The sequence below is a fragment of the Anopheles ziemanni genome, chromosome 3, assembly GCF_943734765.1.
Source record: "Anopheles ziemanni chromosome 3, idAnoZiCoDA_A2_x.2, whole genome shotgun sequence".
Lineage (NCBI taxonomy): Eukaryota > Metazoa > Arthropoda > Insecta > Diptera > Culicidae > Anopheles > Anopheles ziemanni.
In genome coordinates, this window is record NC_080706.1 from 87,098,069 (window position 1) to 87,111,439 (window position 13,371).

Below are 13,371 nucleotides of genomic sequence, written 5' to 3' on the forward strand. Positions count from 1 at the left end.
TGTTTACATGTTACCGTGTTGGCTCACGATTTGCCGACGCGAGTTCCTTCCTAGGTCGTAGCAGTATTATTGCGTCATTTAAACTTAAAGTACAACTAAGATTTGCTTCCCCCAATGTCTTCCCCAATGTCGGGTGGTGTATTTACAACAACCTCGCACCTCGTCACCTTCCCCTAGCAGATTCTCCCGTGGGCCGTCCAGCTCGGTAGGAACCAATGTTTTTATTACAATTATTGTTTAAAAAAAACCATGTGAAACAAACGAAAACATAAGAAAACAGAACCAGTTTGTGCGCGGGCAAAATGATAAGATAATAGTAGTGAGAAGTCATGGCGGAAATGAGAAGCCTAACGAGTTGGCTCCTGAAGCGAGCGGGATGTAATAGCTAAACAAATTATCACAATTTTCAGCCAATGTTCTGTCCTACATAATCTGGAGAACGTTATAAATGCTGGAAGCAATCCCTTTAGGTGCGCCAAACAGATCCTTGGTAAGGCGTGAAAAACGTCTGCCAAGGTGTGCAACCGATCGGTTATTTGTTTTACTGGTCGTATCCTCTACATCAGGATAGTTTACATAAAAACAAAACAAGAATATGGCTCCACCAGGTGGATCCAGTTGGTGACATTCTTATTTTTCAATTTGCAAACCATCAATCTTTATTTATTTTCTCATTTTTCTGTTAGTCTACTGGTTGGTTCCGGTCGGGCGAGGATCTGTTTGAATTTGTAAACAAAAACCGGCTGTCCAAACCAAAGGTCAATAAATAAATGTCGGATCGTTTCAGCGCTCACATTGTCATCCTTTATTTTCTCCTCGAGCAAGTAGCATAAATTAAAAAATAGTGTCACTCCCTTTCGATTCGGTTGTACAAAAATATAACAACATAGGTTCACTGGGTTCGGTTTTTGTCGGACGATGACACTTTGAGTGCCCTGGATGTCCTGGTCGGTCGGGCGGCTCGGGCACGCCAAGGTGGTTGCTGCTTCCCTGGTCACATTCTAGTCCAAAAGTAAATCAACCAAACGTGTTAAGTGCTCGTGGACATCCTTTTTTGTATTCGTTTCATGAGGCAAGTTTACATTTTCTTTTATTTTCATCCAACGAATCCCTTAAACAATCTTCTCCTCGAGCTTCGAGTTCTTGTTGGTTTATTTAGATAATCGTTTAACTTTCGCCGGACATTAGTCCTAGCCGCTTTCCTAAAATTACTTTCAAGCTAAATAAGGAATCTTTTCGTTTCATATACTTTCTTAACCTTCCGACGGAAAACGACCGCTAAGATATAGTTGTGTGTGTTTGTGTTGGGATTTTTTTGTCGAGTGTTTTCTTTTTTTTTATTTCTTTTGGGAAGTTTCCGATAGTATACTTGCGCTCTCGCTTTTTTACTCCTTTTTCTTTTAACTCTCTCTTATCCATGCCTTAACTTTTTCCTACGTTTTCCCTAGATTTCCTTGCATCTTCTCCTCGACCTGGGTGCGCTAGTAATGTGATGATGTCGCAGCTGCGTGCGTGCCGCAACGGATGACTTCCAGTTAAAATAAGCTAAACCGTGGGTGTGTCTGTTCGTGTGAGGTATGTTTATATATAACTATGTACAACATTTACATAATTGTTTCTCCACATTACGTTAACCCCGTGAAGATCGCGCCTATTTCCTTTCCGTCGCCAGTTTTTGCACGCCTTTTGCAAAGTTCCATCGTAGCAACCACACACGAGGTTACTGCGATCCAAAAGGCGCTCGCCTACTTACTACGTTCGCCTAGGGTTTATAGTAGTTAGTTCGTGGCTGCACCGATCCCCTAGGAGCCTACTCAAAGCACTGTGCTTTAGTATAACTCTTTCGCTTCAAACATTTGTAGTTGTATGTGTGTGAGTGTGTGTTCTGTTTAGTAGCTGTCCCTTCAGAAGGTGGTGCAGTGGCTGCCGCGTGAGTTTTTAGCTATAAGTATCTTAGTTTATGTTTGTAGTTCCTCTGTTTTTCTTGCCTGCCTTTCGCTTAAAAATCTATTCAATTGAACGCGTACGCACGTTGTGCATTATTGTTGTGTTAGTACGTGTGTGTGTGTTGATTTGTATTGGTTTGTAGTGGTATGCCTTGGGGAGTAACATTAGAATCCACTTTTTGGGGGTGGATCAAACAAGTAAGGAGTGGACGAAAGGAACTTCTCCGCAACGGGACACTCAATTCCATTCCGCACCAATTACTACCGGAATGCCTTCCGAAGAGAGGGGTTTTTAAAAAAGCGCTGGGTGCTATAGAGTGGTCGTCTATCTTCCTACTAGCAGTGTTATTCGATCTTTGGTAAGTTGTTACGCGCCACGACGCCGACGTAGCCCAAATCCTAGCTGGAGGTTCCCTGTTTGGATGAGGACTTTAGCCGTTTTGGGGGTTCCTCGTTTCAGAAGGCAGTGCTTACACCGAGGGGAAGTAGAGTTTGAAGAGATACTAATAGTTCTACCTCAGAAGAATCGGAAACAATCAGAAATAAAAACAAATGCTAACCGGTATCGCGAAGCTGCTGGTCTATCAGCCGATCTCTGGAGGACGGTGAGGCCCTACGACATGGCGTAGTGGATGCCGGTGTCGCCCGGACCGATGGCGAGCTGTCACATGCCCCGGTCGATGTGGCCCGCCGTTCCCGGGTCGCCCGCTTCCGCCGCCGCCGTCGCCGTCGGGCTCTGGTAGATCAGGCCCGCCCCGTGGGATGGGTGGAATTCGCCGTTCACCAGACGTCACTGGTCGTGGCCGTGATGGGCTCCCTTCGGTGGGCCACCGTTGCTGTCGACCACCGTCGCCGTGCCACCGTTGATGTTGTGCTTCACCTCGAGCCCGTTCACCATCTTCTCGATGCTCTTCAGCTCCGACGGTGAGTTGGCGGAGGATGGCGGAGGTGGCGGTGGTGGCGCTACTAGCTGGGGTTGTGATTGGGGTGGAGGTGGCTGCGGAGGTGGCGGTCCGATGAGCGGTGGACCGGGCGGCAGAGGGGGCTGCTGGGGCACGACTATGCTGGCGTTGTTGGAGGACGCGTTGGGTATGCTGGCGGGATGGGCGGCGCTGGCGTCGGCCGTCGTCGGTGAGGTCGGATGCTGGGTGGGGGTCGGTGACACGGAGATGGGTCGTGTCGGGGGTGAGTTGGAGGCGGCCCGCGGGTGAGGACTGCTGCTGAGGCTGCGAGCGCCGGCCGAGTTGGAACCGGGCGTCACGGCGTCGAAGGCCGACCCGAGCCCCGACGGCAGGCTATAGGGCGAGAAGCGGTGGCCCTTGAGGCCGTGCAGGGGTGAGGTGGGCGAGTGGCCCGAGTAGTGGCCGAAGAAGGCTGGATGCTGGGCGGCCAGGGCAAGCTGCGCGTTGAACAGCAGGCCCGGGTTCATGGCGGCCGCGGCGGCCGGATTGTGCAGCAGGGACAGATGCGGCGGCGGGTAGAGGCCGTGCGGGTACAGGTAGGGCAGGAGGTGCGGGGGCGGGTGGATCGGCGGGCCGACGGAGATGTTCGGCGACGGGTAGGACGTGCCGGCGCTGCTGGACGACTCCTTCGGGCTGCCCGAGGTCGGACGAAAGGCACCTGTGCTTCCGGACACGCTGTCCGAGCAGTTCGAGTCGCTGCCGTCCCGCTCGTTCTCGTCCGACTGCAGTCTCCTCCGCATCGCCTCCTCCGCGCGCTGCACATCCTCAAAGTTAAACCATCCTAGATTCGGGAAAGGATCATAAAGCAAAGCCAAAGATACACAGAGATACATTAATTCATCGGTTACCAAAGCACTTCAGGAACTCACGGAGTCCTGCTATATCCGAATCGGCTCTTCAACTCCTCAGAGTCACCTAAATACTAACCTGACGCATGGTGATGCATCTGCTGGCTGAGCGAGAGCAGCGGGCTCTGCGGCGGTCCGACCACGTCCAGCAGTTTGTCGTCGTCGTCCAGCGCTGATATGCTATTGGTTCGATGGTCCAAGCCAGCTGGACCTCGCGAGGAGCTGACGGAGCTCGGGCTCAGCTTGTCGCCGTCGCCGCTCCGCTGCCCCATCAGCGACTGCCTGAAAGCAGAACAACTGAAACCCGTACTGGTTAGGTTAGGGTGGGGTTCGGCGATTAGAATGTGTTTCACTACCAGATCATTTAGTTAGGCCGACGTGAGGTTCTTGCAAGCGCTGAGTTCGTTTAGTACAACGATCTCCAGATTTAGTGATCTAATGCTGGGGATGCGGAATTGGATTGAATCCCATTTGATGGATTCAATTCTGACTGGATTTGATTTATCAGGAGCTCGATTCGTGTTCAATTGTTCTTACTGGAAATACAAAATGTTTGAATGATGTTCGTACTTTGCACTTCAATCTTCTCTGACGCTTATTTGACGAATTGGGTTTTTGCTTTGGAGAATTGAATTCCACATGGTATTCAATTCAGATGATTTGAGTCCCTTTCAGTTTTCTCTAGAGCTGAGTAATACAGATTCAGAACCATGACTCACTCTTTGTATCGGTTTGGAGATTCCAAATTCCAGAGATTCATGAATCCTCTAATACAAAAATAATGAAGCTCAAATATTTTCCCAAGATCTATGTACACCAAAGTGTCGTGAAGATGTATGACCGAGGCGTTAGGCTTAATGAAAGTTTTGAAAATTCCTTAAAAATCAAAGATTCATCGATTAATTCGTATGTGTCTTGGGTGAAAGATTCATTAGATACACATGAGCCTACAGATTTATCAGCTATAACTCTCATTTTCTGATTACTTCTTCTTCAAAAATTCAGTAGAATTGACTCATACCAAACTTGATACATTTGATTCCATTCCGAGAACTTTTAGACACTTGTCATCAATATTGTCAACATTAATACTATACCAGAAGGTATGAAGCATGATAATTTCAGTTCCTAATTTTCATACAGCAATACACAACTATGTCACGATAAGGTCCCTTGGAAATTCCGTATCCATAAACTTAAAGATACGTAAATCGTCATCGTAAAACAAGTCGTTTTCTTTTGCTGTGTTGGGTTAGTACTCGATAAAGTAATTGATTTTCTAAACTCCAGAATGATAATATTCATTCCTATCCTTTCTACATTGAGACTAACATATTCTGTGCAGTCACGCGTCTATCGCCATTCAAATCGACCGTTTCCGGTTCCTCGCGTTCATTTTCTTCGCGCGGAGCTAGTTGTGTTTCTTCTTCCGACACAACAACCCAGCTAACCCGCTAATTGAAAACCACTTCATACTGCGCCTCGGGCAGATCCCAAACACTTCACGTCAGCTCCGCAGCAAACCGTGCAAGGGTGCGGACAATTTGTCCGACCCAATTGCGGCGATGACAATGAGGCTGCCTGAATCGTCATCCCAGCATGCACCCCGTTCGGTTTCCTCCCGGGGAAAAGCGGTGTTGTAGGGGAAGAAAAAAAAATGCGAAAACCACCAACGTCTATTTGAATATTTCAAACGCCTCAAGGGAACCACAACCCGTGCCGCGATGTGCGAATCTGATGCGTCATGAGGCGTCATAGGACCCCGTGCGGTGTTGCCGTATAATCGGTTCGGTGTTAGCGGGCATTGCGTCGTTGGCTGTTTTTTCTTCCCGCGTGCGTGAATTTCCCAAAAGAAACCGCTGGCGATCCTTGCCGAGGACACAGGATGACACTCTGGAAAAGTGGCGATATGAGAGAAGTTCATCGTCGACGCACTCGTGGCGAAGCGCAAATCATTGGTTGGAATCTGCATGCTTTTTGTGTCCGCCTTTCACTTCCGACATCCGGGTGGGATGATACGGTGGGAATACTTTCATGCTCCACGGCAACCGGAAGCTGCACAGGAGTCGGAGCAAAAAGTCCCTCGCCGTCGCGGAAAGGCATCGACAAAGACGAATAGCCACGTCACGCGACCGGAAGCTCGAATCAATTTGCCAGCGTCGCTTTTTCGGGGGCTCCGATTTAGGCCGGCCCTGGTGTCTCTTTCATCACCTCGCTTGATGGGAAGCGAGTCGTCCTTTTGAGCGGTCCTCGCCATAAAAGCCTATAGAGTCACTCTCGGGGACCTCCGGGACTCGTTGCGGCGGTGTTTGGTTTTCTTTTCTACACTTTACTTTGTGTGCCCTGTTTTTTTGGCAGAACGCTTCTCCGGCGCTAGTCGAGGTCGTAAATCTTCTCTAGGCGGCGCCGGAACGCAGTGCGACTGTTAGCGATTTTCCACGCACACACAGACCAAACGATGACGCGTTTGCATATTCTGCCACTAACCTCACGCGGATTGGATTCCTTTTTTTACTTCTTGTTGGCCCGCTTTTTGATGATGATCGCTCGTGGAGCAATGAATAAATAATCACACCATCAAACTGGCACGCACTCGATAAACGTGCGTGACGCGGTTTTTATCTACGGCGACCGGTGGTGAAAGGGTTTATTTTTGGGGACCGCTGGGGTTAACGCCGGGCCGCCCCACTTTAACCCTTTGTTGGGGAAAACATTGGAAAAAAATATATTTTTTGAGAGGATGGAAAAAATGAATGATTGTTTCGGGGGGTAAAAAGGGGGTAATAGACGTCAAACAATCATCAACCGGGTTGAAATGGAACCACCACGCAACAAACTGTTAACTGCTATCATAATTCACCTTCAACCCTTTTCCCAGGACAACGCCGCTGAGTGCCGTTCTTGCAAAGTTTTGTGTGCGTTTATGGATAAAAAGGAAAAAGACCAAAAAATAAAGGATAGTGGAACTGCATGCGAGCGCGTGGTGGCATCGATTTATGAGCTCACTGTCGTAAAATAGCACAAATCACACGCATTCGTGCGTGAGCGAATGAAGTCCCCCCATCACCGAAAGGGTTAAGACACCCCACTCCCCGCGCTTTGGGAGGTAAAACGGTTCTTCGCACGAAAGGTGCGGCACCGCAATCAAACTTGTTTAGGATCACCTTTCGTTTGATATCGTTGCGTATATGGCGCGCAGTGAGGGGGGTTTGGTGGCTAGCGATTTCCATTGGAGGAAGTCATATTTTTGCTTCGGAGTGTTCGCCCTCCCCTTCGCGTTGGTGACGGTTTGGTTAGATCAACACTTCACGTAATGGCTGACGGATTGCGTTTTATTGGTTTTATGAACCCTTTTCGGTTGGAACTCGTGTGTCACGTAAGGACGGTCGCCGATCGGTTATGGGAAACCTTCAAAAGGATTGTTTAGGAACAGACCAAATGAAAGTAGTAGTGTAAGTTTTTCTAAAAAAATTATCCTTACATGAATAAAGTATATACAAATAGAAGAAATGTATATAGAAATTACAAAAGATTTTATATGCTGAAAGTTTGCTTTCTTTTGCAACAACTAAGCTTATTACTTCGCAATTGTAACCTCAACACAATATGTAAAGAAAGTTCTAAAGTTTGTTTTGTATGCTTCAATTTCCACCATATTAAATAGAATATCAATTACGGTGACATAAACAAACAGTAGAACATTTTTTTGCATTCAAATGGGAAAGAACAGCGATTGCGAAGGAAGAAAGGAAAACAAACCCTGGTAACAAACACATAACTATGCCCTGCGTGTACAATTAGGTTATTTTTGGCATATTTTATACGATATTTTATATAATTTTTGTGAAAAAAATCATTTGTAATAATTTGTTTTCATAAATCTTATCGAGCAAATTCTCTTCTACATTAAGAAAGAATGTTTCATCTGACTTGCACCTGTTTATTTATGTCTTTTTGTGTACGTCAAACTTTATAATAAATTAAATAGTAAATTTGCACAAAACGCTCACGCTCCTTATGGGATAAAAGAAATTTATCTACACTTTCAAAGTGCTGTATGTCACATTCAAAAAATGAAAGAGTACGTAACGAGAGCCTGGCAATCCATATTTTAGTAATGTTGTAGCAAATGGTGAAAATTCTCAACAAGTTGATTTTAACTACTTCCAAACAAAAAAAGGGGTTAGAGATGCATTTCGACAATGTTTTATGCATGACTACAAACCAAGAGTTTTATGTCATCTGAAGTACCTTGCGAATGCTGGAAACGACGATGTTTGCAAAGCTTAAAATTTAGTTCTAAGTAATTTTGTTTTTAATTCTCGCTATGATTTGTTGAAATAACTAAACAATCAAAACCAAACAAGTAGAACTGCAAACAAGTCAAACTTAGGAAAGCTGTGCCGAGGAAGAGAATTTGAGGGTAAAATCTGCTGTAAGTAAGCATGTCCTCACATTCATAACAAATGGCCGAAGGTTTTCCTTAATTAAAATTGCATTCAAACATATTCAAATAAGTTTACCAATGCACCTCCCAGCCGGTACAATGGTACAATGACTTGACCAGCCGAACCGGACCGATGGTGTTGGTGCCCGATTTCTCACTAAATTAAACATCCCCCACAAACACACACAACGGAGGTTAATGGGGGCGGTGGAGGTCGTGGTTTTCTCCTTTGGGCATGCTACTGTTTGCGCTTCCCTTCCTCCCGGCAGGCTCTTCCCCGTCCCATAAAAGCAAACCAACCGCCCCGGGGTGATCGATGGCGCTCGCGGGCAAGTGGAAAACTGTCCGCCCGATGGATAATAGATTGAATTAGAGCAGGGTATAAATTTTACACCCACCAAATCGACGCTTCCAACGCCCACCGGCCGGAAGGAACCGGTCGGTCTGTCGGCAAAACCGCTGCCAAACCGCACGTGTGCTCCCCGCCATTGGAATGAACATGGCGTAGTAATGGCGAGGAGAAAAAAACACATCTCCACTAAAGCCGCCCTTCCGATGGAAATTGGTAAATGTTCTGGACGTTCCAAACCGTTGGACGACCTCCGTTTGGCGAATTTATAGCATTTCGCCCAAACGTACTCGGGGCCATTGTTTAGGATGTCCTGTTTAATTTTTTTCCTCCAACTAACAACTTCTCGTTTTCCAACGGGTAAAACAAAAAGATGGAACGCTAAAAACCAAGCGCTCGAACGTTGGCGATTTTCCGGTTTGGCTTTCAGGACGCTCCGTAAGAGTGTCGGACCTGAATCGGGCTGGCCACCGAGTGTATTTTGATGTTTGGGAAATGTATTGGAGCGCACTCTTCATCGAGGTTGATTCGAGGTTGCCTCCGAACCGACATGGAACCGACAAACGAACGGTCGAAATTTTCACCATATCGATACCGGGAACGTTGTGTCGTAAAAAGTGGCCACGTTCCAGGATGGAGGAAAATGCTGAAAACTCCCAATCATCACCATTACCAGCATAATGCACGGCGCGGACTCGAGAGGAGCGTGTCGAAGCGTGGAGGATCCAATCTTTCGAACCGCGCACATAAATCAGTTGCTGTTGCGGAGAACTACTGAAAACTCACCCACCTTCCCCGGGCGCCCGGGTCTTAGCCGATCCGAAAAGTCAACACAAACCACCCAACACATCCGCCACACGGCACCACAGTTTCCACCGGAAACCCGGGAGCCCTACCTTATGCCACGAAGCGTTCGATAACCCCCTGGTGAGATGGGAACTCGAGGGAACCGTACCGTCTCTTGTCGTCCGTTCGTTCGTTCGTTCGTTCGTTCGTTATCACGATGATGTGTAAAAAGCTTATACACTGGGTGTGGTTTAATTTGCCACCAATTTGCATACTACATGAGCTCGGTTTATTTTATAGCAGTTGCCCGCCAACAGTGTCTCGCCACACACACACACACCCTACCCTATTTGCGATACTCGAAACTCGTACGCCCCAAAGTTAAGATAATGGTCCGAACGGGGCTCCAGCTGACGTTCGAGCAGCTGGATTTTCCACCCGCCTGGTCTGGCGTGTTCTTTCGGTGGCGTTTTTTGTTTTGTTTTGCACCAAAGGTAATGAAAATTCAATGATCTGTTGGTGCGATTTTCTACCAGAAGGTTTATCCAACGCTTTTCCTTCCCTGTGCCACGAAATTGGTTTTCTTCGTGCGTGATAAGGCAAGTAAGTTGGTAAAGTTTTTCAGCATTTTCTGTTTGAAATGATTCCCATTTCAGTAATTGTATATTTTAATATTGTTCCAATACAATGTGAACACTTTTGAAATTAGACAAAATTCACTTAGTGCTAAAAATTGTCTTATTGGTAGTTGAAGAAATTAAAGTAAACTTATATTACGTTTTTATGTATAAACAGCATATTTTAAAACGAAACATTTCCAACCTCCGAAAAAAACACACTTTTGAGAAATATTTGATCTGAAAGGACATGAACAAGTCAAGGAGCATCTCCTGATTAGTCTATAAATTTGAAAATGTGCGTTATTCAGAGTGGTTATATTAAATCAGAATACTTCCTAGGAAAATGATAAACATTTTCTCGCTAGTGCACTTTTTCACAAGTTTTTTGATGATCACTTTTACCATTTATTTTGTTTGTTTAGTTTTTGATTTCGCAAACTAAAGATCTAATCCATCGTCGATCAATCTTTTTAGAATATCTATAATAATATAGAGCACTTTTTCACATAGTTTTTTTTTTATTAATGTCAGTTTTACTCCACTTTTCTTTTTTAGCAATTTTCATTTTGACCATTTATTTTGTTTGTTTAGTTTTTGGTTTTTATTCTCTAAAGATTTCATTTACCGTCGAAAATGCTATTTAGGATATCTAATATTTGTTTGTTAGTTGTGCATTTTTCAATCAATGTTGTGAATTAGGTGAATGTAAGGGTGAAAAGTATTGAGAAGCTACAAACACAAAAAATATCCTTTTTTGTCCTTGTAACATTTTAATACAAACCCTCCAAAGGCAGCATCTTATGCATGCATTTTCAATAGAATTTCCTTTGCATCGAAATTACCGCTTTCGTAATTGCTTGACCAGCCTGAAGTACCCGCTAGTCGTTCATCTCTTGTTTAATAGTTCTTGTTTCCACACCCGAGCATTAGAAGGCCGCATTCCTGCTCTCCGTGTAGCGAAAGGGGGCGCAAACGGCGTGGCCATAAATCTCACCGAATGTCAACAAGGGCTCCGGCGACGGCAAAAAGGGAAAACAACTCAATTGGGCATTTAGAAAATTACTACCCAAAAACGTGCCGCTATCAATTGTGGCCGTAATGCATCCCGGCAGCAGCGCACCAATCTTTCGTTGTATGGAAAACTTGGTGTATCGTTGTCTCGCATCTCCAAACACCGAAGCACCGACGGGATTCGCAACCGAGATGAAGCGACAAAGGCGACACACGGTGTGACAACCAGGGGGAAAACTCGCTCCGAAGGGCAAAAGGGATGATGCTGGATAAACTATCAGGGTAATTGACAAATTTCTTCACCATTCGTTCGGCGGAAGCGAGCGGACAAATGTGCAGCATCATCTGTGGCACGTGTCCGCACGGTGAAGGAAGCAAGCGATGCATGGGTTGAAAATCATTTTAGTACCAGAAAAGAAATAGTCTTTTTTGTTTCCGGTTGCATGGACAAGGGACGAGTTTTGTGGAAGAAAAATATTCATCGCTTGTTTTTCGAAAGAAAGCAATTTCAAATCGATTAACGGACCTTTTCGCGATAAAGTAAATAAGTGACTCAAGAAAAAAAACTGTACTGTAAACTGTTGTGATGACCTAAGCAATAATCTATTTTTAACCATGAACAGCTTCTAGCCAGTGTTGTTTTATTGAAACTACAGAAAAAGCTATTGTAAAACGAGCTGTTTTCTTATGTTTCGTGCCACAATGAAATGTTTTTCTTTGACGTCATGGCGAATGATGTACCAAGTTGTCAACACGGTTGTTTTAACAGCGTGATGTACCTGTTTCGAAGTGTCATTAGTGTCGAATAAGGGACGATGATCCCAATTGGCAATTCCCTGCAGATGTACCCAACGGCAGAACATTCAATAACATTTCTTCCGTGCTGTTCGCTTTCCCCTGCCGGTATCGCAATCAAATTATGCCATATTGTGTCTAATTAGGCTTCAGCTACATACTTCAGAAAAGTAAAACGTTTTTGTGCGTTAAAGTCATTAAGCTCGATGGAAAGAAATGAGGACACAATCGAACGAAATGCATTACGAGGTTAAAGCAAAACCCGGCATATGAACAAGTCGGCAAACATAACCTCACTCTGGCTCGGTGCAGATCAGCTCGGTAATCGGGTAAATATAGGGCTACTAAAAGCTTTTTAATTGCGCACTGCACTAAAAACACACACCGGGAAACAATCGAAAGAACGGCCGAAGTATGTTCAGGCTAGAGAGGCTTCACAATCGACCACTCGATTTGCAGCTCCAACCATGGAGAGCTTTTCCTGGGGGTCTCAACTTCACTGTTCTCCACCGGCCAGCTGTCATCTTGCAAACGTCGACGTTCGATTCACCCGTTTAGGATGAACCGGTGGGGTCATTTTCGCGTCCATCGTTTTAAAGTACGCTCCGAGCCGCTTGGTCGGTTCGCTGGAGGATCGTTTAATTGAGTCATTTCCCATTACCCGATGCCATTAGCGAGTCCGGACCGACCGTTGGTACTTGCGAAGGGGGATCGCTTAATGGCTGGGCGTAATGGCGACAAGTCGTTCGAATGGTTTCGCCCTGAAGAACAACAAACGTAACGTCGTTAGAGCCATTTTTGCGAAACAGGAACCTGTTTAGCGATACATTTCTGATGATTTTAACTGTTTCTTAAAAGAAAATGTTCATACAACACTAAAATCAGTTGAAAGACAACTTAGACAAGATGTGAAAACGGTGTCAAATAATTGAATCATATTACAAAGTGTGAGGAAGTGAGGAAAAGGAACTAAATTCATTCGAACCGGTTGAAGGTGGTGTAAAAATTGGCCTTCCACGTCGAGTGTGTCGGAAATAAATTGCTTCTGACATGGCAAAGGAACCGAAACGGAAGTAACCGCAAACCGACGAGACTAACTCCGCGAGCAACCCGACGTTTCGTAAGAAGAACAAAAAGCCACCTCCCTCACGGAAGAAGAAAGGAGGGGGGAAGGGGGTGGAATTGCAATTTCTTTGGCTTGTAATTTTCACATTACAGCACCGCCGGGGCGTTCGGGAAAACGCCAGTGCCAACGCCTTTTTTTGCACGGAATAATTTTCCACCCGGGTTTTCCCGGTTTCCTATAATCACCCCCGGGGTCGAGGGGTTGGAGGAGGGATTAGCCACATATTTCACCTTACACACACATACATACACATGGCCAGCGGCGCCTTTTGATCGCTCCGGTGCTTACTGTTTACTTATGTATTTATGCATTCTTGAGGTGTGCTCGCAATTTTTGTGCAATTTTCCAACCCCAAACCCGCACCCGGATCCTTTGCCACACTGTCCACTTCACCGCCCGTTGTTACCGCACGTCTAGCTTCCTTTCCCGTGTTCTATTTCAAGTCGAAGGAAATATTTTCCGAGTGGAAATTTTCCGGACT

General features: G+C 45.6%; 1 protein-coding gene across 1 annotated transcript in view; it reads right to left on the minus strand.

The window, feature by feature from the left end:
- Window positions 1-2,736: 2,736 nt before the first annotated feature.
- Window positions 2,737-13,371, minus strand: part of LOC131285724 (optomotor-blind protein) — a 125,312-nt gene continuing 114,677 nt past the window's right edge. The window contains exons 7-8 of the mRNA XM_058314581.1: window positions 3,836-4,065; window positions 2,737-3,689 (exon numbers count right to left, since the gene is read on the minus strand). Of these exons, the coding sequence (XP_058170564.1) occupies window positions 2,737-3,689; window positions 3,836-4,065 (1,183 nt within the window). The remainder of the gene's footprint in view (window positions 3,690-3,835; window positions 4,066-13,371) is intronic.